Source organism: Neofelis nebulosa, chromosome 2, assembly GCF_028018385.1.
Source record: "Neofelis nebulosa isolate mNeoNeb1 chromosome 2, mNeoNeb1.pri, whole genome shotgun sequence".
NCBI classification, from domain to species: domain Eukaryota; kingdom Metazoa; phylum Chordata; class Mammalia; order Carnivora; family Felidae; genus Neofelis; species Neofelis nebulosa.
In genome coordinates, this window is record NC_080783.1 from 56,403,625 (window position 1) to 56,426,769 (window position 23,145).

The following is a 23,145-nucleotide window of genomic DNA, read 5'->3' on the forward strand; positions in this document are numbered from 1 at the left end:
CAGACAAAATAGACTTTAAAATAAAGCCTGTAATTGAGGTGTCTGGGTGGTTCAGTTGGTTAAGTGTCTGACTCTATCTCAGCTCAGGTCTTGATCTCAGGATTGTGAGTTCAAGCCCTGTGTTCATCCCAGTGTGGAGACTACTTAAAAATTTTAAAAAAGTAAAATAAATAAATAGATAAATAAATAAACAAATAAAGACTGTAAAAAGAGACAAAAGATACTACATAACAAGAGAACAATCCAACAAAGGGATATAACAATTACATATATCTATGCACCTAATATGTTAGCACCTAAGTACATAAAGCAACTATCAACAGACACAGACACAAAGGAAGAAATTGACAGTAATAAGATAATAGTAGAGGACTTTAACACCCACTTACATTAAGGGATAGATCATCCAAACAGAAAACCAAGGAAATGCTTTAAATGACATCTCAGACCTAACAGATATATTCAGAACAGTCCATTCAAAAATAGCGGAATGTACATGAAACATTCTTCAGAACATAACACATTAGGCCACAAAACAAGTCTCAATTTTTTTAATGTTTATTTATTTTTTTTTTTGAGAGACAGCGAGTGAGCGAGCAGATGGGGAAGGGGCAGAGAGAGAGGGAGAGAGAGAATCCCAAGCAGGCTCTGTGCTGTCAGTGCAGAGCCTGATGCAGGGCTTGAATTTATGAAACATGAGATCATGACCTGAGCCAAAATCAAAAGTCAGATGCTTAACTGAATGAGCCGCCCAAGTGCCACTCAATAAATTTTAAAAGACTGAAAGCATATAATTCATTTTCATACCACAATGGTATGAAATTAGAAATCAATCACAAGAAAAATATGGAAAGAACACAAACACATGGAGGCTAAATTCACATGCTACTAAACAATGAATGGGTCAACCAAGAAATCAAAGAGGAAATTAAAAAATACGTAGAGACAAATGAAAATGAAAACAGAACAGTCCCAAGTATTTGGGATACAGCAAAAGCTGTTTTTAAGAGGGAATATTAGAGGAGCACCTGGATGGCTCAGTTGGTTAAGCATCCAACTTCAGCTAAGGTCATGTTCTTGCAGTTCACGAGTTCAAGCCCCATGTTGGGTTCTATGCTGACAGCTCTGAGCCTGGAGCCTGCTTCAGATTCTGTGCCTCCTCTCTCTGGCCCTCACCTGCTCATGCTCATGCTCTGTCTCTCTCTCTCTCTCTCAAAAATAAATAAAAAACATTAACAAAAATTAAAAAAAAAAAGAGGGAAGATTACAGCATTACAGGCCTACCTCAAGAAACAAGAAAAACCTTGGGGCACCTGGATAGTTCAGAGTTCAAGCCCTGCATCATGCTCTGTGCTGACAGCTCAGAGCCTGGAGCCTGCTTCAGATTCTGTGTCTCCCTCTCTCTCTGCCCCTCCCCCACTCATTCATATTCATTTTCTCTCTCTCTCTCAAAAATAAACATTAAAAAATGTTTTAAAAAAACAACAAGAAAAATCTCAAATAAACAGGCTACACTTACACCTAAAGGAGCTAGAAAAAAGAACAAAGCCCAAAGCCAGTAGAAAAAAAGAAATAATAACGATAAAGGCAGAAATAAATGAAACATAGATTTTAAAAGCAATAAAATAGATCAATGAAACCAGGAGCTGTTTCTCTGAAAAGAGAAACAAAATTGATAAATCTTTAGCCGTATTCATTAAGAGAGAGAGAGAGAGAGAGAGAATGCACGTGCTCAAATAAAACCAGAACTGAAGAAGAAATAACAACCAACACCACAGAAATACAAGGGATTATAAAAGAATATTATCAAAAATTATATGTCAACAAATTGAACAACCTAGAAGATATGAATAAAATCCCAGAAATATATAACCTTCCAATACTGCATTAGAAAGAAGAAAATTTGAACAGAATGATCACCAGCAATGAAATGGAATCAGTAATCAAAAAACTTCCAACAAACAAAAGTCTAAAACCAGGTGGCTTCACAGGTGAATTCTACCAAAAATTTAAAGAAAAGGTAATATGTATTCTTCTCAAACTATTCCAAAAAATAGAAGAAAAAAAAAAAAAGAAAGAAACATTCCAAATGACACATTACCCTAAAACCAGATAAAGACACTACAAAAAACAAAAAAAAAAAACAAAAACAAATAAACCCAGCCAATATCTCTGATGAATACAGATGCAAAAATACTCAACAAAAATATTATCAAATCAAATCCAACAATACATTAAAAAAATCATTCACCCTGATCAAGTGGGATTTATTCTAGGGATACAGGAGTGGTCCAATATTTGCAAATCAATCAACATGATACATCACATTAACAAGAGAAAGAATAAAAATCATATGATCATCTCAATAGATGCAAATAAAAGTATCTGACAAATTACAACATCCAGTCATGATAAAAGCTCTCAATAAAGTAGGTTTAGAGGAAACATACCTCAACATTATAAAGGCCATATATGAAAAACCCACAACTAACATCATCCTCATGGGGAAAAATTGAGAGTTTTTCCTTTAAGATCAGGAAAAAGACAAGGATATCCATGTCCACTCTTACCATTGTTTTTATTCTACATAGTACTAGAAGCCCTAGCCACAGCAATCAGACAACAAAGAGAAATAAAAGGCATCCACATTGGTAAGGAAGAAGTAAAACTTCCACTGTTTGCAGATGACCTGATAATATATATAGAAAACACTCAAGGAGCACCTGGGTGGCTCATTTGGTTAAGTGGCCGACTCTTGATTTCAGCTCAGGTCATGATCTCTGGTTCATGGGCTTGAGCTCTGCATGCAGCTCTGCACTGACAGTGCAGAGCCTGCTTGGGATTCTCTGGCTCCCTTTCTCTCTGCCTCTCCCCTATTCATTCGTTCTCTCTCTTATTCTCTCTCTCACTCTCAAAAATAAAAAAATAAAAACATTAAAAAAAACACTCAAGATTCCACCAAAATAAATGAATTCAGTCAAGTCACAGAATACAAAAACAAAACAACAACAAAAAAAACTTGAGATTCTACACTATAGACTAATAACGAAGTAACGAAAAGAAAAATTAAGAAAACAATCCTATTTATAATTGCACTAAAAACAATAAAATACCTAGGAATAAACTTAACTAAGGAAGTGAAAGACCTGTACTCCTAAAACTATAAAACACTGATGGAAAAAAAATTAAAGATGACACAAACAAATGGAAAGATATTCCGTGTTCATGGATTGGAAGACCCAATATTTATTTATTTTTTTTACATTTATTCATTATTGAGAGACAGAGAGAGACAGAGCATGAGCATGGGAGGGGCAGAGGGAGGGGGAGACACAGAATCTGAAGCCGGCTCCAGGCTCTGAGCAGTCAGCACAGAGCCTGACGTGGGGCTCAAACCCATGAGCATTGAGATCATGACTTGAGCCGAAGTTGGACGCCTAACTGACTGAGCCACCCAGGTGCCCCAAAAGACCCAATATTTTTTAAATGTCTATACTACCCAAAGCAACCTACAGATTCAATACAATCTCTATCAAAATACCAACATTTTCCTCTTTTTTAAAAAAATTTTAATGTTTATTTATTTTTGAGAGAAAGAGAGACAGAGCACAAGTTGGGGAGGGGCAAAAAGAGAGGGAGACACAGAATCTGAAGCAGGTTCCAGGCTCAGGGCTCGAACTCACAAACCGTGAGATCATGACCAGAGCCGAAGTCGGATGCTTAACCAGCTGAGCAACTTGCCCCAAAATACCAACATTCTTCAAAGAACTAGAGCAAATAATACTAAAACTTGTATGGAACCACAAAGACCCTGAATAGCCAAAGCAATATGAAGAAAGAAGAACAAAGCTGGAGGTATAACAATCCCAGATTACAAGATATACTACAAAGCTGTAGTAATCAAAACACTATGGTACTGGCACAAAAAGAGACATACAGATCAACAGAATAGAGAGCCCAGAAATAAATCCATGCATATATGGTTAATTAATCTATGACAAAAGGGCAAGAATATACAGTGAAGAAAAGACAGTCTCTTCAACAAATGGTGCTAGGAAAACTGAACAGCTACATGTGAAAGAATGAATCTGGACCACTTTCTTACACCATACACAAAAATAAACCCAAAATGGATTAAAGACCTAAAATTCTGACCTGAAACCATAGAACTTCTAGAAGAAAACATAGGGAGTAATCTCTTTGTCCTTGGCTATAGAATCATTTTTGTAGATACATATCCTCAGGCAAAGGAAAAAAAAAGCAAAATTAAACTATTGTGACTACATCAAAGTAAAAAGCTTTTGCACAGCAAAGGACACTATCAACAAAACAAAATGGCATCTACTGAAGATATTTGCAAATAATATATCCAATAATAATATCCAAAATATATAAAGAACTTATACAATTCAACATCAACCCACCGCCCCAAATAATCCAATTAAAAATGGCCAGTGTACCTGAATAAGTATTTTTTCAAAGACATACAGATGGCAAACAGACATGAAAACATGCTCATCATCACTAATCATCAGGGAAATGCAAATCAAAACCACAATGAGATATCACCTTACACCTGTCAGAATAACTAAAATCAAAATACCAAGAATTAATCAATTAATACCAAGAATAATCAGTGTTGGCAAGGATGTGGCAGAAAAGGAACCCTCGAGCACTGTTGGTAGGAATGCAAATTGGTGCAGCACACACTTTGAAAAACAGCATGCAGAGTCTTCAAAAATTTTAAAATAGAATTTCCATATGATCCAGTAATTCTACTACTGTGTATTAACCTAAAGAAACAAAAACACTAATTCTAAAAGATATATGCACCCCCGTTTACTTAAGTATTATTTACAATAGCCAAGATACGGAAGTAACCCAAGTGTCCATCGACAGATAAATGGGTAAAGAAGATGTGGTATATTATTACAATGGAATATTACTCAGCCATAAAAAAGAATGAGATCTTGCTATTTGCAACAACATGGATGGACCTAGAAGGTAAAATGCTAAGTGAAATAAACCAGAGAAAGACAACTACCATATGATTTCACTCATATGTGGAATTTAAGAAATAAAATGAACAAACAAAAGAAAAAGGAGACAAACAAACAAAAACAGACTCTTAAATACAAAGGACAAACTGGTAGTTCCCAGAGGGGAGGTGGGCAGAGGCATGGATAAAATAAAGGGGCTTAAGCTTATATTTATCTTGATGAGCACTGAATAATGTACAGAATTGAATCATTATATTGTACACCTGAAACTAATATAACACTGTGTTAATTATACTTTAATTTAAAAAATATTCATCAACTAGGAAAAGGAAAAAAAAACTGATGACACAAGGGGAAAGCAAAAGGATAACTCATGGAGTAAGATTCTGGGGAAGGAAGCATCAAAAAAGATGAGCAGATGATCTGGCTGTGACATTTTTCAAAGCATGATAACCAGAGTTAGTTCAGCTCATTTAACTGCCTGGGCAGCTATTTTTGTACTAAGATCACCACCACTCCTTTCCAAGCAACAGCTGATTAGAACAATGTAGGCATGTGCCCCAGTTGTTGGGAACAAGAGGGTTCAACTATTCATTGCTACTGGTTGAACATCCTGGAGGAGTGGGGTTGCCATATTTTACCATTTGGACAGAAGAGCCAAAAAGGCTTGTCTGCTTAAAGAAACATGCAGCAGACACTAGCAAGAAGTGATGCTAGCAAGAAACCTGACGGCTTTCTGGTTTTTAGTTCTAATTTCATCCTGAGGCCAAGCTCCACTCCTGCCCTGGAGTTCTTTGGTGCCCCTGTACTCTTAAATTCCCCCTGTTTTCACCAAGCTCAAATTAATTAATACTCATAAACAAAAGTCCTAATTAACACACATTCTAACAAGAATTCATTCTTAAGAAAGGTTACCATTTGTATAAAATCTAAACATAGGCATAGCAAACTAGAATGTACTTTCTGAAAATAGTAGCAGATGGCAGGTAAGAACTTGGAAATAAAACCAAAATCAGACTAGCAGTCTAATAATTATGTTGTGAAGCTACAAATATTTTGTGAAGACACAGCAAACAAAATACTATCTGGAAAGCAAGACCAATATATAAGAACAAAAGTAGAACCTTTTACTTCAAAAATATAGATTTTTAAATTTTTACTTCAAGAAGAGATTACCATCATGTCAAAACACCAAGACATTCCCAGATAAAAATGTCCAAATAATTGAAAATGTGAAAATGGAGACTGAAGAGTTAGAGGTATTAACTTAAAAGTTCCCCTAATAGTAGTGAAAGCTAATACAGGAGATTTTACTTCAAAAATGAAGCTATTAATTTTCTTTAAAATGCATCAAAAAGGCTCAGTCTGTTGGAACGCCTGACTCTCGATATCAGCTCAGGTCATGATCTCATGGTTGTGCACAGAGCCCCGTGTTAGGCTCTGCGTGGATCTGCTTGAGATTCTCTCCCTCAAAATAAATAAACACTTAAAAAATAAAAACATAAAATGCACCAAAAATAAGACAGAACAATATAGAATGGAGAAAAGGACGAATTAATGGACAGATAGGTGATAAGCAAGTATAGCAAGGCGTTAACAGTAGAATCTAGGTGGTGGGTATGAAATTGTTTATTATAAAATTGAACTTTGTAATGTTTAAATTTTTTTCAAAATAGTATGTTAGAAAAAGAAAACTACTCACATTATAATCCTCAAGGTACATCACATCATGTAGAAAGATACGACCAAACAGCACAAAACATCTGAACAAGCACGCAGTGTACAGTATCTACTTTTATTTTTATTTTATTTTTATTTTATTTTTTTTTTTTTTAATTTTTTTTTCAACGTTTATTTATTTTTGGGACAGAGAGAGACAGAGCATGAACGGGGGAGGGACAGAGAGAGAGGGAGACACAGAATCGGAAACCGGCTCCAGGCTCTGAGCCATCAGCCCAGAGCCTGACGCGGGGCTCGAACTCACGGACCGCGAGATCGTGACCTGGCTGAAGTCGGACGCTTAACCGACTGCGCCACCCAGGCGCCCCTACAGTATCTACTTTTAACAGTAAGTGGTTTGAACTGGCACATCTAAGCCAGCCGCCTCAGCTCTCTCCCCTGATCACCTCCAAGGCCCAGGCAAAGTTAAGCAATATTTCCTAGGCTCTCTGTGGTCATGTCTTGGTTTCCCCTTAACAGCTCAGGCCAAAACACCTCATTCCCTTTTATATGAATTATAGGAAAGATGCGTTCCTAAATTGTAAGACATAAATCTGCTCAAACATGATAGCAGTCTTTCTCCTGGGATTCCAATAATTTCCATTTCTTTATTCTTGGTCAAAATTAAATACAAACAAGCAGCTGTCCTTTATTTCTGCCTCTGCCCACTGAGATGAATGAATAATGTATTCCAGTATGCTCTTTAATTCATTAAGCCCTTTTTAAACATATGCCTTAAGGAAATTTTTAGGCTTTTAACTGTAAAAAGTTTATCATAGTATTCTTTATAATAGGGAAAGACTGGAAACAATTAAAAGTGATAATGTACTGATTGAACTTGTAGTACCTACATATCATGCAGTCACTAAAGATGAGGTTGCCCATTAATCTTTCTTGACAGAGAAAGTTATTCACAAGATAGTGAAAAATGGTAGTTTCAACACATCATTACAGCATATCTAAAAGATGCCAAGATGCTGTAGTGGTTACCTCTTAATTACTTTTGATGTAAATCTTCATTTTTATTATTATTTTCTGTTTTTTCTCCAATAAAAATGTATAACATTTCAGCATCAATTATTTATCCTCCCATTTTTTTTTTTAATGGTAAAATAACTGCCAGATATCCTGCTACCAGAGTAAGACTTTTAAAAGCTATCCAGGTAGCTGAAGGTCCCCATCATCACTACAGCCAAAATTTTATTGTCCACATTCTCTTATTATAATCATCTGATTCAGTTCTCATCCAAATGCTCTCATCAATGTTTTTACCTTGAGGTTTAAGAATTTTCACATAGCATCGTAACATAGAACAGTACTCCTCAACCCTTCTCATCTATGTTTCTTTGAAATGACAATGCCCTTCCACTGCTGTACCAGTCTTCATTCCCTTCCCATGCCTCTGGTATAGCACTTAGCACCCTGCAGTAACAGAAGACAAATCAGTCTTCCTTAGTAGACCTACAAGTCTCATAAGGCAAAAACTATGTGCTAATCCTCCCCAGTGCTTAGCACATAGAAAACACTGAATAAATTGCCAACAAACTTGGGTAGATGAAGTTTCAAACAGAAGAGAAGATGCCAAGAGGGTATCTAGCTGATTTAAATGAATTAAAGTCTCCAGGCCTAGATACTATATTGCATGAAACTTAATGATTTTAGAGTTACAATTCATAATATGAGAAATCATGGGGAAGAGGCAACAGACAATAGCCCAATATCACCTCTTCTCAAAAACAAGAGAGGGGCTCCTTGGAGGTTCAATTGCTCACGTGTCTGATTTGGGCTCGGGTCATGATCTCACAGTTCGTGAGTTCAAGCCCTGCGTCAGGCTCTGTGTTGACAGTACAGAACTTGCTTTGGATTCTCTGTCTCCCTCTCTTTCTGCCCCTCCCCTACCTGCACTCTCTCTCAAATAAATAAGCATTAAGAAAAAACTATTTAAAAATAAAAATAAAAGATCCCCAAAACACACAGACCCTGAAGCCTGGTGTCAAACAAGCAAGGATCTTCCAGAGAGTGGCAAAAGAAAAGTTGTGGAAGCTAGAAAATGTAGCATGGATAAGAGACCTTAATTAAAACATGAGACAGGTGAATGAGAAGCTGAGATTTCAAAGGTACACAGTTTAAACTGTGGGGCTGGGGGGGATTATGAATTGACTCCAGCTACACTTGCCACTCTCCTAACACAACAAACATGTACCTCCCCTTCAGGTATTTGCACACACTATCCCTGTGCCTGGAATGCTCATCCACAAGATATCCATACAGCTCAACACTCATCTTCAAATATTTGTTTAAATGTCATGTTTTCCAGTAATATTCTACTTAAAATGTGAACCCTACTTCTTTACTGTTCTTTGTCTTTTTTCCATAGCATTTATCATTTTCTAACACTTAATAATTGACTTATTTATTATGGGTAGTTAATTATGCGTTTCACCCATTAGAATGTAAGCTCTATGAGAGAAGAGATCTTTGTTCATTTTGTTAACTGAAGTAGCCAAAGCACCTTGAATACAGCAGCCAATAAAAATTTGTTTAATGCACAAAATGTATGTGAGAAAGATTGCGAAGAAAAAATGACCAGGATTGGTGATATCAGCACAGTATCAAGGAAAAAGCTCTAGACTTGAGATAATAGATCTAGATTCAAATCTAGGTTCTGCCACTTACTAACCAGCTAGCTAGCAAGTGACTATTTTCTGGCAAACATCTACGAACTTCAGTTACTAATCTGTAAAATGAGTGGTTGTGAAGATCAGATGAGATAAGTATAAACGGAAACAAAGTAACTACAGAATTAATTACTTGAACAAACTAATTCAAAAGGGAGTTCTATCTTCAAAGAAAAAAATGAAAAGAAGTTCAAGAGCAAGGGCTGAAGAATGTGACCATGGGACTAATACCAACACTAAGAGAAGTAAGAAAACTCAGAAAAGTAACTTCATTTGGAAATGAGAAAGGGCAGATAATGAGTTAGATTTCAATCTACAGCTGTGCTATTCAACTTGGTATATATAACTAGTCACATGTGCCTATTTAAATTTAATTAAAATGTAATAAAATTTAAAATTCAGCTACTTGGTCAAAATGGCCGTATTTTAAGTGCTTAATGGCCACATGTGGTTGGTAGCTACCAATATTGGACAGCAGTTTACAGAAGATTTCCATCATCACAGAAAGCTCTAGTGCAGTGCTGATTTATAAACTTTGAGTTGACACAATAGAATTCAAGCGAGTGTCATTTTAATATTCCTGATTCTGAATTCCTGGAAAGTTCAGGATGAAGAAATGCAAAACCAACCACATAAACAATCTGAGTAGGGATTGTAAACTGTGAATATAACAAATGAAATTATTCATATTATTTGATTACAAGGTCCTGGAATACATGAACACTCCCCAGTTGATGGTATGAGGTCACTGATATGGCAACTAAAAATAGAGTTTGGAGAGGCCCAATGAAGTTGCCAACAAGAATTTGGTCAGCATCTTGGCTCAAATCTCTGGTTAGTAAATTCAGATATGCCACCAAGGGCAAATACTACATGCAATACAATAGTTTTCTTAGTGAGTGATAAGATACCCAGAGCTCCAAATCTCATCCAAGAAGCAAAACTCCTTGTCAAAAGTAACTGCAGTTAAGCTAGAATGGTAGCAGACTTCCTTAATGAGTACACATATTTCAACTATAAAAAGATCTAGAATTAAATATACAAATTCTTAAGAAGGAAATCAAAGTCAGATGTTAATGTTTTTGTTTTAAGAAAGCTATGCAAAAATTGATCTTTTATATACTTACAAAATTTAAGAGGATCTGTCTTATGACTGGCTTGTAACAAATTTAAAATGTGTAACTAAGTTACAGATTTAGGCTTGTGATTTTAAGCTGAAATCTTTTTTTTTTTTTTTAAGTTTATTTATTTAAGAGAAAAAGAGAGAACACAAGCAGGGGAGGGGCAGAGAGAGAATCCCAAGAAGGCTCTGCACGATCAGCACAGGGCCTGACACAGGACTCAAACTCATGAACCATGAGATCATGACCTGAGCTGAAATCAAGAACGGGACGCTTGGGGCGCCTGGGTGGCTCAGTCGGTTGGGCGGCCGACTTCGGCTCAGGTCATGATCTCGCGGTCCGTGAGTTCGAGCCCCGCGTCGGGCTCTGTGCTGACCGCTCAGAGCCTGGAGCCTGTTTCGGATTCTGTGTCTCCCTCTCTCTCTGACCCTCCCCCGTTCATGCTCTGTCTCTCTCTGTCTCAAAAATAAATAAACGTTAAAAAAAAAAAAAAAAGAACTGGACGCTTTACCAACTGAGCCACCCAGGTGCCCCTAAGCTGAAATCTTGTAAGTTCATAAATAATATTTGAACACTGCAAAGACTTACACGTCATGGTATTTAAAAAGTCAATTTAATGTTTACATGAATGATTTAGTACCTAGAAGCATTCTATTACCTCAGACAAGGGAAATACTTAAGAAAATTGAACATATTATATACTAAATGCTATTTTAATTATTTTAGCCTATTCTGTACAGCAATATCTATAAAAATACTAGTTAGATATGCACTCCATATTAAAATCAATAAATAACTGTTCAGACCTAAAACTAGCAACGACCTAAAATGTTCATCCTTAACAGAATGGATAAACTGTGGTATATATCCACCCAATGAAATACTATTCTGCAAGAAGGATGAAAAAAATACAACTACACGTAACATGGATGAGTATTACAAATATGATGATGAGGGAAAGAAGACATACACAAAAGAATACACACTGCATGATCCCATTACTATGAAGCTCAAAACAAGCAAATATAAACTTCAGTCAAGGGAGTGGTTATCCTGGTGGGAGGAAGCATTGGAAAGGCACGTGAAGAAGTATTTTGGGGACTGGTAATGCAGTTTCTTAATCCAAATACTGATAAGATGGATGTGTTCACTTTGTGGAAAGCTGAAAACTTATGATTTTCACATTTACTTTTTTAATAAATTATATAATAGTTCAATAAAGTTTTGAAAAAGTGAGTATGTATACAAACACTTATAACTATCCAAGTGAGATTGTAATCATGAACCACCCCAAATTACCCCAGGACTATTAGTGCCATGTACACTATACTTTCCGAACACTAACATATCAAAGAAAGAAGAGGGGAAAGGAAGGGCATGTCCCAGGAATAGCAATAATTCCGGGGTGTAGCTAGAGTACATAGTAGATAGCAAGGAAATAAGGGGCCTAGAAAGCCTGATTTGCTCTCCTGGAGGACGTTAGACAATAGGGATGAGACATGCAAATGATAGAGGTAGAAGACTTTTTACCTACTACAAAGTTTTCAGCCCTTTCCCTTAATTTCTCCAAAAATATACCAGCAATACCTCCATTCTCTGACATCCAGTTTCCAATCTGGAGGGACTTCAGGTTGGCCACCTCTCCCCAACCATCACACAGTCATCCCTTCCCATGGGAGGAGTGATTTACTTCATTAGTAACTTCTGAGAACAGGCACCAAGTACCTGGAATCAGCCTTTTCTCTCTCCTTAGAATCCATCTATAGAGTGGTTATACTCCAGTCTCTATCAGGGCCATGCATAAGGCTTACTGGAGCTGGCTCTGCCCTCCCAGGGGAGGCCTTCTGTGGTTCAGCACTACCTGTCACTGAGTCTATCCAATTCAGGGTAATTATTAAGTACTTCAAATCTAAGCCACATTCTTCAGCCAGCTTTATTTGTAATAAAGCTGACATTTTTACCTCCATCTATCTATATTCTGTGTCTTCTCAACAGATTCTGAATTTGGATGTGAGACAGGGACATAATTAAATATGACTCCTAAAGCCCAACAAATAAATAGAGTACTAATGAGGGGAGTGTGATTAGTACTTTATGTCAAAAGAATAAACTCTACTCAGGATACTTTGTTTGGGTTTAGAGTTGAATTAACATACTAATCTGTCCAACAACAGAAATTCTCTTCTTAATAATAAGAAAACAAAATTGACAGGAGTAATATTTGCTTAGTACTTGCTTTTAAAGTGTTCCATAAAATATCTCCTCTGACTACAAGAGCACTCCATTTCTCTGCAGCCTAAAAATAGATCACTTATTTTATTTCTAGATATTTTTATTAAGTGACTGGGGTAGGTGGCTTTATACTAAGTAACTTCCTGACATAAAGAAATCTATTTGCAGAAAATGTGGTCTATCCCAAAATTATACTTGCCGCCTAAGAGAAGTTTCTCTTTTATTCTCAACATTGTTTTCTCCTACAAATCAAACAGCAAAATTCACTCACAGAAGGAAATAGTTGGTCTATTTTTTAAACCATGCATTACATTTTCTTAAATTATGAATTGCATTTTGATAGGATCAATATTTTATAATTCATTAAGTACAATATAAACTAATGCCTTAACTATATGACACTGTATTTGATCATGATCTCTTTAATCACAAAAGGTTGAAACCTGGCATGACAAAATGTTCTTAGGAAACATTTAGAAGAGGTTAACTCAGCCTTTTTCCTTCTGGAAAGCACCTACCAAGGCTTCTGGTAGATGTTAAATAATACATTATTTTTTAAACAACTGTGTTTATAAATGGCAGTATAAGTAAATTAAACAATTAGTAGCATTCTTAATCAGATCTTCTTTTGATCTGAACAGAAGAATTTATAACCTCTGTAAAAATTGCCAACAGTTCTGACTAACCCAAACCACAACTGGGAAAGCCGTTAACAGTGAGGACAAACGGATGTCACAAGGGATTTTTTCTTCTCTTTTTCGTAGCATTACAATAGCTTTTTTAAAAACTGAAAAAATCCAAAACCAAGGCATAAAAATGTCACACACTTAATTGGTATTTACAATGATTTTTAAGAATCTAAAACTGCATCCAGTAACAAGACCAAAAAGAATTTGTTCATGGAGTAGCGTGCACTTAAAAACAGAAGGTCCAAAAGTAAACCATCACTCTCAAAACTCTGCTCAGTAATTTCAAATAATAAGCGTATATGTTCCCAGATAGAAGCAATCAGAACCAACTCGCAGGAGACTAATGTGACAAGTACAACAGGTTGCGATCTTAAATATCCACATTTGTCAGGACTCTTATCATCCCTTTTCGATCTTCATCGGAAAGATCGAAGATCTCTTCATTGGAGATCTTCGGTCTCCAAATTCCCCTGGCATATAGTCACATAATGTTAAGTATCCCCTGATGCACTAATTTCCAAAACTCAGATCCATCCTCCCTTCTCTGTTCTCACGGCCACCATCTCAGTTTGATACTTCATTATTTCTCATCTGTACTGCTACAACGGCTCCCTAACTGGTCTTCCTATGTACATCCTTATCTTTCTTCAATCCATTCTTAATACTGCAGCTGGATGCAAACCCAAACCCAATCTAGTTGAATCTCTTCCCAGCTTAACTGCCTCAAGGGTTTGCCATTACCTAAACCCCCTTCGCTGCTTCATTTTTCTTCATTACATTTATCACCATCTGACATACCATATTACTTGTTTGTTTTGCTATCCCTGCTCCAACTAAAATATAAGTCCATACGGGCAGAGTTTTTGTTCACTGCTATGTTGCACAGTAAGCACTGAAATATTCACACATGAGTGAATGCGTGAATGAATTAACTGACTGATGACCTACAGGCCAAAGTCTTCCATGACCTGCCAGCGCCTTCCTCTGTTTACTTCAATCCCACCTCTACAATATGAATTGTTTAGTTACCTAAATACAATACGCACTTTCATGCCCCTTGCTTTGCCATATGCTATTCCTTTTGCTTGGAATTCTCTTCACCATCCAATCAACCTGCTATACTATCAACCGTATTTTAAAACCGTCTCCAGAAAGCTTCCCCTGACCCCATGGATAGTTGCTCTTCCTTTCCTTTGTGTTATATCTGTACCTGTATTTATAGCAGCTCTATTCAAAATGTACTAGAATGTGTATCTCCCTTACTATTGTGAATTCTTTGAGGCCAAGGATTATTATTCATCTCTCAGTGTCTAGGACAATACTTGTCATAAAGCAAGTATTATATAAACATTAAATAAATTAACATATGCATGAGTACCCTGTAAAGGAAATGAAAACATGAAGTTTCAAGAAGTCACTCATCCAATTCCATGATGGCAACCAGTCATAAGATAGAAGAATTACAACCAAGGACATCATCTAAGGTAATCAGAGAGAAGGAGTTACACAAATAACATCACCAAATGCTTTCAAAATAAGTGACATACAGTCACACTCATACTTTATTAGATTTACATGCTGGCTCTTTGCTCCATTTATCTTCCCTTTAGACTCAGCTTTGCTGCTGGCAAACTGAGGCCCACCTAAGCAGGAGGGAGTAGAAGGGAGACCTTGGTTCCCCATTAACAATACATTAAGTAGATCACTCTTCAAGGGAGCTTTTGATGTTCCATTTAATGAAAGTTTTTATGTTCCCTCATATATTGAGTCAAACTTCAGAACAGTTATACAGGACTAGATTTTACCACTAGCCACACCTAAGTCTGAACCAAACCTATGCCAACAAGAGGTTACAGGTGTGTCTTCTAAGGAGTAGTCACAGACCAGTCACCTTTAGCCATGGGAACCCTCATTTGTTAGGCCAGTGTGCCTTATAAACACTACTATTTTTCTCTGACTGCTGCAGACCAAGGCCCCTAAATCCAACTATGAGGAACACCTGACCTACCTACTTAGTTCTAAGAATGTGAACATCATATCAATGTACAGAAACATACAAAGGAAGCCATTGTTACATACATGAAGCCATTTAGGAAGAAAAAAGTTTTAAAACCAATGACGGCTAATACATCAAGTGAAGCCTGATGCCAGGATGGGATCCTTGATTCCTCCCTTCCCCCACTATTCAGTAACCAAGTTATAAAAAACTTACGTCCTAAAATTTTTTTAACAGGCTTGCCTACTCCCAATATTATGCCTTAGTTCAGAATAACAGTAATTCTCATCAGAATAATAGTCTCCTAATTTGTCTCCTTGTCTTTGGACTTCATGAAAATTGCATCTACCATTTCATTTGGTGAAGGGTTATATAACCGACAGTGCACTAAGCACTTGATCACTTAACTCTGTATTTTTGAATTCTCACAGCAATAGTGCAAAACAGGAATTACTGTCCTCATTTTCACAAAGGACTGATGCTCTAAGAAAGGTGAAGTGATTTGTCCAATGTCATGCAACTGGAATTATGTAGTGGAAATTCAAACTCAGGTCTTCCTTTCCCAATAACTGCTTAACCTTCTTCAATTCAGCCCCCAATGTGACCTTTCTAAAAGGTAAATGCATTCAAGTTTTCCCCACATAAAATCCTGCAAACAAGACTGGCCACCAGCCCTCTTCCTCTATCATTCTCACCCCGTCCTACCATACTGAACTCCCAACAGTTCTCTAATCTGTCTTTCACTGCTTTACCTGTGAACACACTATTTTTCTCCCAAGAACACTTTTCTCCTTTGGCAGGTTACTCCTAACCCAAACTTCAAGATTTACTCAATTCTTACTCTGGGAAGCCCCCTCCCCTTTACAAATACATACCTAAAACTGGGTTAACTGACCATTTGCTATGGTTATCAGCTAAATATTTTATCACAGGCTATTAGTTCCTTAAATAAATACTGTATTTTGCATGTAGCAGAGGAAGGGCTCATGAATGTGGAATTAGTGAATGAATTCACCATAAATAGTGAAGGTTAAGAACTTAGCCCTAAAGTTAATATGATGTGCTTTGGAATTCTAACCTGTACATCTGCAGCAGGCTTCTAAATCTGTTTTATTTCTTCATCTGTAGATAACTGCACCTACCTCAGACTTTGGAAAGGAGTAAAAGAAATAACTGATTTAACATGGTTTCTGGCACATTGACAGAACACATTAAACATCAGCAACACTTTTTTTCACTCTCGAAGTTCATCCACCTGACAAAGCCACATCTCAGAAAAGTTTTTCCTAGTAGCTTCCATCAGCACTTAAGATTTCTCCAAAAAACAGGAAGTCAAGATCTCCTAAAAACATCCTCATCCGCAGGCAAGGGTCTTTCAGCTTCTAGTTATACCAGAGCTCAGTAGCTAGCACCACCGCCTAAATCAGTAACTAGTGTCAAGTTTTTTGTTTCTTACCCATCCCTTTCCCCCATCAAAGTCAAAGACCATGCCCCTGAGCAAGCAGAATTATTAACTAGTGTCAAGTCTTTTGCTTCTTACCCATCCCTTTCCTCCCTCAAACTCAAAGACCATGCATGCCCCTGAGCAAGTGGAAACCTGCCCCTTGCAAACCGGTCAGCACCTTCTAAAAACCATCACTTCTCCCCGCACCGCATCGAGACTTGCGTAAATTAGAAGAGATTCATCATCTAGTACAAACTCAAATCTTGGAAGATCATAATAGAATCCTTTCTATCCAATGAAAGACCTTATCTCCCAAGTATTAATTCAAGATAATGAATTCCTAGCATTCAATAAGAATCCAAGAAAAATGGTCCCCTTAAAGTCTTCCCCAGTGAGAGTTCTTCATATTTGTTATTCTCACATAGTGACCAAAACCCACCATTCCATCCCTCCCCCTTCCTGCCAGGGTCCAGGGTCTCGTCCACTCCCTCCAGAGATGGGTCTTCACTTTCAGCGAACAGGGTGCCTTTCTCCCACCCGTGTCACTTCCCTTTCCACCTTGCCCATGTCCTCCCGCAGCACAGGCCTGGCCTGGTCCCCCGCCGCCAACCAGCGCCACAGAGCCGCTACTCACCGTTTCTTGGGGATGGTGCCCGACTCCTGCGCGGCGGGAGTGGCAGTGGGAGCCGCCGTGGCCGCCGACGCGGCTCTCCGCGCTTTGCACTCATTGGTACTCACAGCCTCCTGGGGCCGGCCCAGCAGATGACCGGAGAGAACCCGGAGCCTCCGCCTGGCACGGTCTCGATCCGGGTCCGGGTCTCGGTCCCGGTCCGCTGCAGAACAGCAGCCTGTGCCCACGCCCGTCCCGCCCGCTGCAGCCGCCGCCTCCGCCATGGCTTCCGCCTTGTGCCGCCGCCCGGGACCGCTGGGCGCGGGTGAAAGGTCAGTTAGAGCGGCGGCCCGGCGCAACCATTCGCTGCGGCGCATCCCGGCAGCCACCGCGGCGACTGGGCGGCGGGTGCCATGCGCCGGGAGCTTCACATTCTTTGCTCCCGCCCACCACATCCGCCCGCCCTCCGCGGTCACGCCTGGGACGGCGACCACCTGCCAAGCAGGTGAGTTTGAGCTGCACCCGGATTGGCTCAGACTTAGCTGGGCTGGACCAGAATCCCAACCACAAGTGTCCGCGAGGTGTCCAGATACCCTGGGTGGTGTCGTTGGGTGTCCCCTTGGCCTCTGGAGTAGGTTTCTGGGGCAGACGCCTAGGACCAGGGTGCTGCTGGACCCGACAACTTAAGCAGGGCCATCCTTTTCCTGAAGGAGCTCCTGCTGCTCCCCTATGTTCCCCTCCCAGCAGCGTCACTAAAGTAACTTGAAACTGACTCGTTGTCTGTAACCATTTGAGAAAATAGCTATCATTTTCTCATCGCCTACTTCGCGCCTGGAGATTCTCATGTAATTTCCATTTTACAGTTGAAAAAACTGAGGCTCAGAGACATGAACTTGCCTGAGGGCGTAAAGCTGAGTTGCAACGGAGATTCTCTTTCATTACTGAATGCTACTCCCTTATTTACCTTATTGGAAGCAAAGTTTTTTATGGCTACAGATAGAATTACCTAACAGTTGTTCTTAGAACTTCTCTCTTGTCTGCAAATTAACTTTATGGAGAATGGCACTTGGTGAAAATAAGAGGATCTCAAAAGGCAATGCTCCACAACCATCTTCAGCCAGTGGATTAGGTAGACTTTTTATAAGGCACCTTAAAGACCTAACCATAGAAATAAAATACCTTATTGCATAATGTGCAGTTCAAAAATGAGTCTTGGGAACGGTAAGAAAAAGGGTTGTCATAAGCTTTCCAAGCCCAATAAAGTCACCTTCTTTCCAAATAATCACCTTTATAACACAGACTCTATGAAAGACATTCCAGGAGTTAATTTGACTAATACAAAAGAACTATTTAATAGTTCTGAAAAAGTCAGGCAACAATGAGAAGGACTTGATTTGAATGCCAGCTTTCCAGGTCTTAAGAGATAGTTCAGCATTAAATATCCAGTCTAGCTCTAGAATCACTGAGCCCCACTCTTGTGTAGCTGCTACTTTTCTCCATTGGCTATTTCAGATTGGATTAGGAGCTAAGAAAACAGAAAGGAGGAGTAAATTGCTGAGTGCCTGAAAGAGAAAGCCTCCTGAAGTCTGAGAGTTTAGCCACTTTAATCCTCAAGCTTCTTACACCTTTTTTAGATGTTACTAGAACAGCGTTGAAATACCAACTAGCACATTTGCTTGCAATCGCAAAATTCATATTTTTCTTGCCAAAATGCTATTATAAGCAACAACTTTCTCAGAATTGTTTTAGAATGAGACTGGTCTATTAATTTTTGCTTGACTCCCAGAGAGCTTAGCCTAACACTAGTGAGTAGTTAACTGACTTCTTCAGTGTTGTCCAAATTAAAATATGAATATGCTTCTCACCAACTCTCAGGAGGCAAAATTTATAAATTTTGCACATATCAACAGAATAACGAAAAGCCTTTTCTCCTGGGTGATGAAAAGGTTGATGTAAATCAAAATTATATACCAGTGGAAAAACTGATTTTTTTTTTCAAATATGTATACAGTAATGAAATACAGGCAGTAACAGCGTTTGTTAAGAGCCTATTATGTACCTAATTCATTACTATGTGCTATGAGATGGAAAGTATGTAAGTCAATGCCTCATCTACATGGCATAACCAGGCTGATTAGGAGTTGGGATATATGTGGGGGGTGGGGGCACTATATTATACTGTTGGATGAAATAAGTGTGATGTGGGTGACCTTGGTGAAGTATTTCCTACCCCACCCCCACGCCCTCTCCTTACAAGAGCAAAGGCCAAGCAGAGTGTCTTGAAATTTATTTTAAGGAAGGAATGCTTCACATGAAGTGTGGTCCATTGAGATGTTTGTGATTCCCACATAAAGCAAAACTTCAGTGAGTATAACATTCAGGAGGGCCATCTCAACACACCTGTTCCTTCTGAGTCCTGACTTAGTCCTTAATAACATGGATCCCAATGGAGAGCAGACCACATGAGCATGGTGAACCCAAGAACATGAGGAATTTTAAATGGAATGACTTATATTTGCATTTATGACATCTCTTCCAATATGAGGAAGAAAAAAAGTCTAAATAGGACAGATTAGCATCTGAAACATGCACCATATTTCTTTACTGCACTGATTCCCATTACTTCCCTACAGAGCTGCTAAGTTATCCCCAAATTAAGGAATTCTTGCATTTTTATACATTTTTATTATAAAATATAACCGACAAGTGAACCAAAGCATAAATTATCACAGATTGATCACCCATGTAACTTCCATCTAGTTCAAGAAACAGAACTTTTCCAGTATCCTGGAAATCCCTGTTATGCCCTCTCTCAATCTCTTTACCCTCCCTACCTGCCAGAGGTAAGCACCATCCTGAATTTTATAATATACATTTCCTTGTTTTTCTTATGGTTCTAACAATTAAGCATACATCCCTTACTTGGTTTTTGAATTTGTATAATCTTACAGTATGTTCTCTTGTGTCTGGTTTCTTTCACTCAACATTCTGTTTGTAATATTCATCCACATTGTGTGTAGTTGTAGTGCATTCCTTTTCTTTGCCACATAGTATTCCTTTAAATATATATACCAGAGTTTATAATTAATGGACATTCAAGATGTTTCCAGTTTGGGACTATTGTGAATAAGGTTGCTATGAACACTTCTGCATATGTCTCTAGGTGGACATGTAGATGAATTTCTGTTAAGTATCCATTTAAGAGTAGTATTACTAGGTCACCAAGTATACATTTGTTTAATAGATAATGAAATGACAACTGTATTCCAAAGCGATTGTACAAAATCTACCACAGCAGCATATGAGAATTGCCATTTTCCACTATATACTCTTGTCAGTATAGTTTTAGCTATTATATAGTATTATCTTAATTGTGGTTCTGATTTACATCTTCCTGATTACTAATGAGATCAAGGGTGTTTTCTATATGTTTGTTGACCATTTGGATATCATCGTTTGTGAATGTGTAATGAAGATACATCTCCTAAGTTGCCTTTTAGAAGCCTTATTACTTTTCCTTTCACATTTACACCTATAGTTTACCTGGAATTGATTTTTATTTACGAGGTAGAGATCAGGTTTCATACTCCATATGAGTAGCCAACTGGTTTAGCACCACTTGTTGAAAAGAACTTGTTGTTCTACATTAACCATCTTTGTCATAAGTCAGATGTCCATATAACATTAGTCTATTTCTGGGCTCTGTATTTTATTCCATTGATGTATTTATCTTATGCTAGTATCACACTGTCTTAACTATCATATATTCTTTTAGATCTTCTACATAAGATTATATCATTTGTTAATGACAATAGTTGATTTATTTCCAATCGTCATACCTTATATTTCTTTGTCTTGCCTTACACCAGCTGATTAGGACCTCAAGTACAATGTTGAATAGAAGTTGTGAAAGTAGCATCCTTATCTTGTTCCTCATTTCAAAGGAAAATCTCTCAACATTTCACTATTGTTCAAAGTGGGTTGCTGGTTTTTCTTTTTTTTCTTTTTAACCTTTTAGCAGATTAAGGAATTCCTTTTCAAATCCTAGTTTGTTGCGAGTTTTTATCATGGATGGATATTGAGTTTTGTCAGACGTTCTTTCTGCATCTGTTGAGATGATGAAATGATTTTTCTTTTATTCTGTTAGTATAGTAAATTACATGGATAGGTTTCCACTGTCAACCAACCTTGCAGTGCTAGCATAAGTCCAATCTAGTCATGAAGTATAGCCCTTTTTATATATTACTGAATACTGAATACAATTTTGTTGAAATTTTGTATATAATAAGGTCTATTATTCTTCTAATAGGAACAGGTCAGCTTTTGCTGGCCTCGTGAAACCAGGCTCCTTTGTTTTATAAGTCTCAGGAAGAGTTTGTGTAAAATTGGTCATTATTTTTCTTAAATGTTCATTAGAATTCACCAAAGAAATGGTCTGAACCTAGAGTTTTCTTTATGGGAAGGTTTTTACTTATAGATTAAATAGTTTAATGTTATTCATATTTTCTGGTTCTACTTGTTTCAGTTTTTGACAGTGTTTTTGTAGGAAATTATCTGCTTCATTTACTTTTTCAAAGGTATTGACATACAGTTTTTATAGAATGTCCTATTACCATTTTAATGGCTGTAAGATCTTTAGTAATGTCCCACTTTTCATTCCCAACATTAGTTATTCTACTCTTTTTTTTTTTTATCAGTTTGCCAGACAGTTATCAGTTTTATTACCTTTTTAAAGGACCAACTTTACACGGTGGCAGCATTGTAGCCAATGAAGTTTATCCACGGTGTGATTATTGCTCATTGAAAATTTTTCCCAATACTTTTTTAAGGGGCCAACTTTTGACTTTGTTGATCCTATCATATGTATGCTTTCTCTTTCATTAATTTCTGCAAATATTCCTTCTTGTTTCCTATCCTCCACCTTTTATTTTTTAAATTTCTTGAAATGAATGCCCTACTCCTTGATTTTTCACCTTTTTTATATGTTTTCTGATATATATGTGTTTAGGGCTATGAATTTTTCTCTAAGTAATTAATTTCATTCATGTTTTGATAACAGTATTTTCATTATTATTTTGTTTCAAGTAGTTTTTATTTGTCTTTGAAAAGAATGATTTGTATTTGCTCTTGTTTTGGGGTACTTGTTTCCCAAATACAAATTTGACCTAATCATTTGTATTGTTCAAATCTTTGATATTCTAACTGGTATTTTGTCTACTTATTTTTATCAGTTATTGAAGTATGTTAAAATTTTCCACCATTATTATGGATTTATCTATCCTTGTACTGCTGCTAATCTTTGCTTTCTGTACTTTAAAACTATATATTAGACATGTCAAAATTATATTTTCCTGATGAATTGAACCTTTTATAATTATCAGATATCCCTTTTTGTTTCTAATAATGATTTTTGTCTTAACTTTAGTTACATTAGCATGTGTTGTGGTCTTATCCTTTAACTTTTTTTAAAGTTTATTTATTCATTTTGAGAGAGAGAGAGAGAGAGAGAGAGTGCATGAGAGAGAGAGAGAGAGAGAGAGAGCATGAATGGAGGAGGGGCAGAAAGACAGAAAGAGAGAATTCCAAGCAGGCCCTGCACTGTCAGCATGGAGCCCAATACAGGGCTCGAACCCACAAACTGTGAGATCATGACCTG

General features: G+C 37.5%; 1 protein-coding gene and 1 pseudogene across 2 annotated transcripts in view; one reads left to right on the forward strand and one right to left on the reverse strand.

Moving 5' to 3' along the window:
- Positions 1-17,872, reverse strand: part of AGPS (alkylglycerone phosphate synthase) — a 150,663-nt gene extending 132,791 nt beyond the window's left edge. Inside the window, exon 1 of one of the 2 annotated variants that reach the window (XM_058713031.1) lies at positions 17,514-17,872. In XM_058713031.1, coding sequence (XP_058569014.1) covers positions 17,514-17,866 — 353 coding nt within the window. In that variant the 5' untranslated portion in view covers positions 17,867-17,872. The remainder of the gene's footprint in view (positions 1-17,513) is intronic. The other variant, XM_058713040.1, reaches the window with a different exon arrangement.
- A 4,356-nt stretch (positions 17,873-22,228) lies between these two features.
- LOC131505746 (U4 spliceosomal RNA) lies at positions 22,229-22,395 on the forward strand (annotated as a pseudogene).
- Positions 22,396-23,145: the final 750 nt, after the last annotated feature.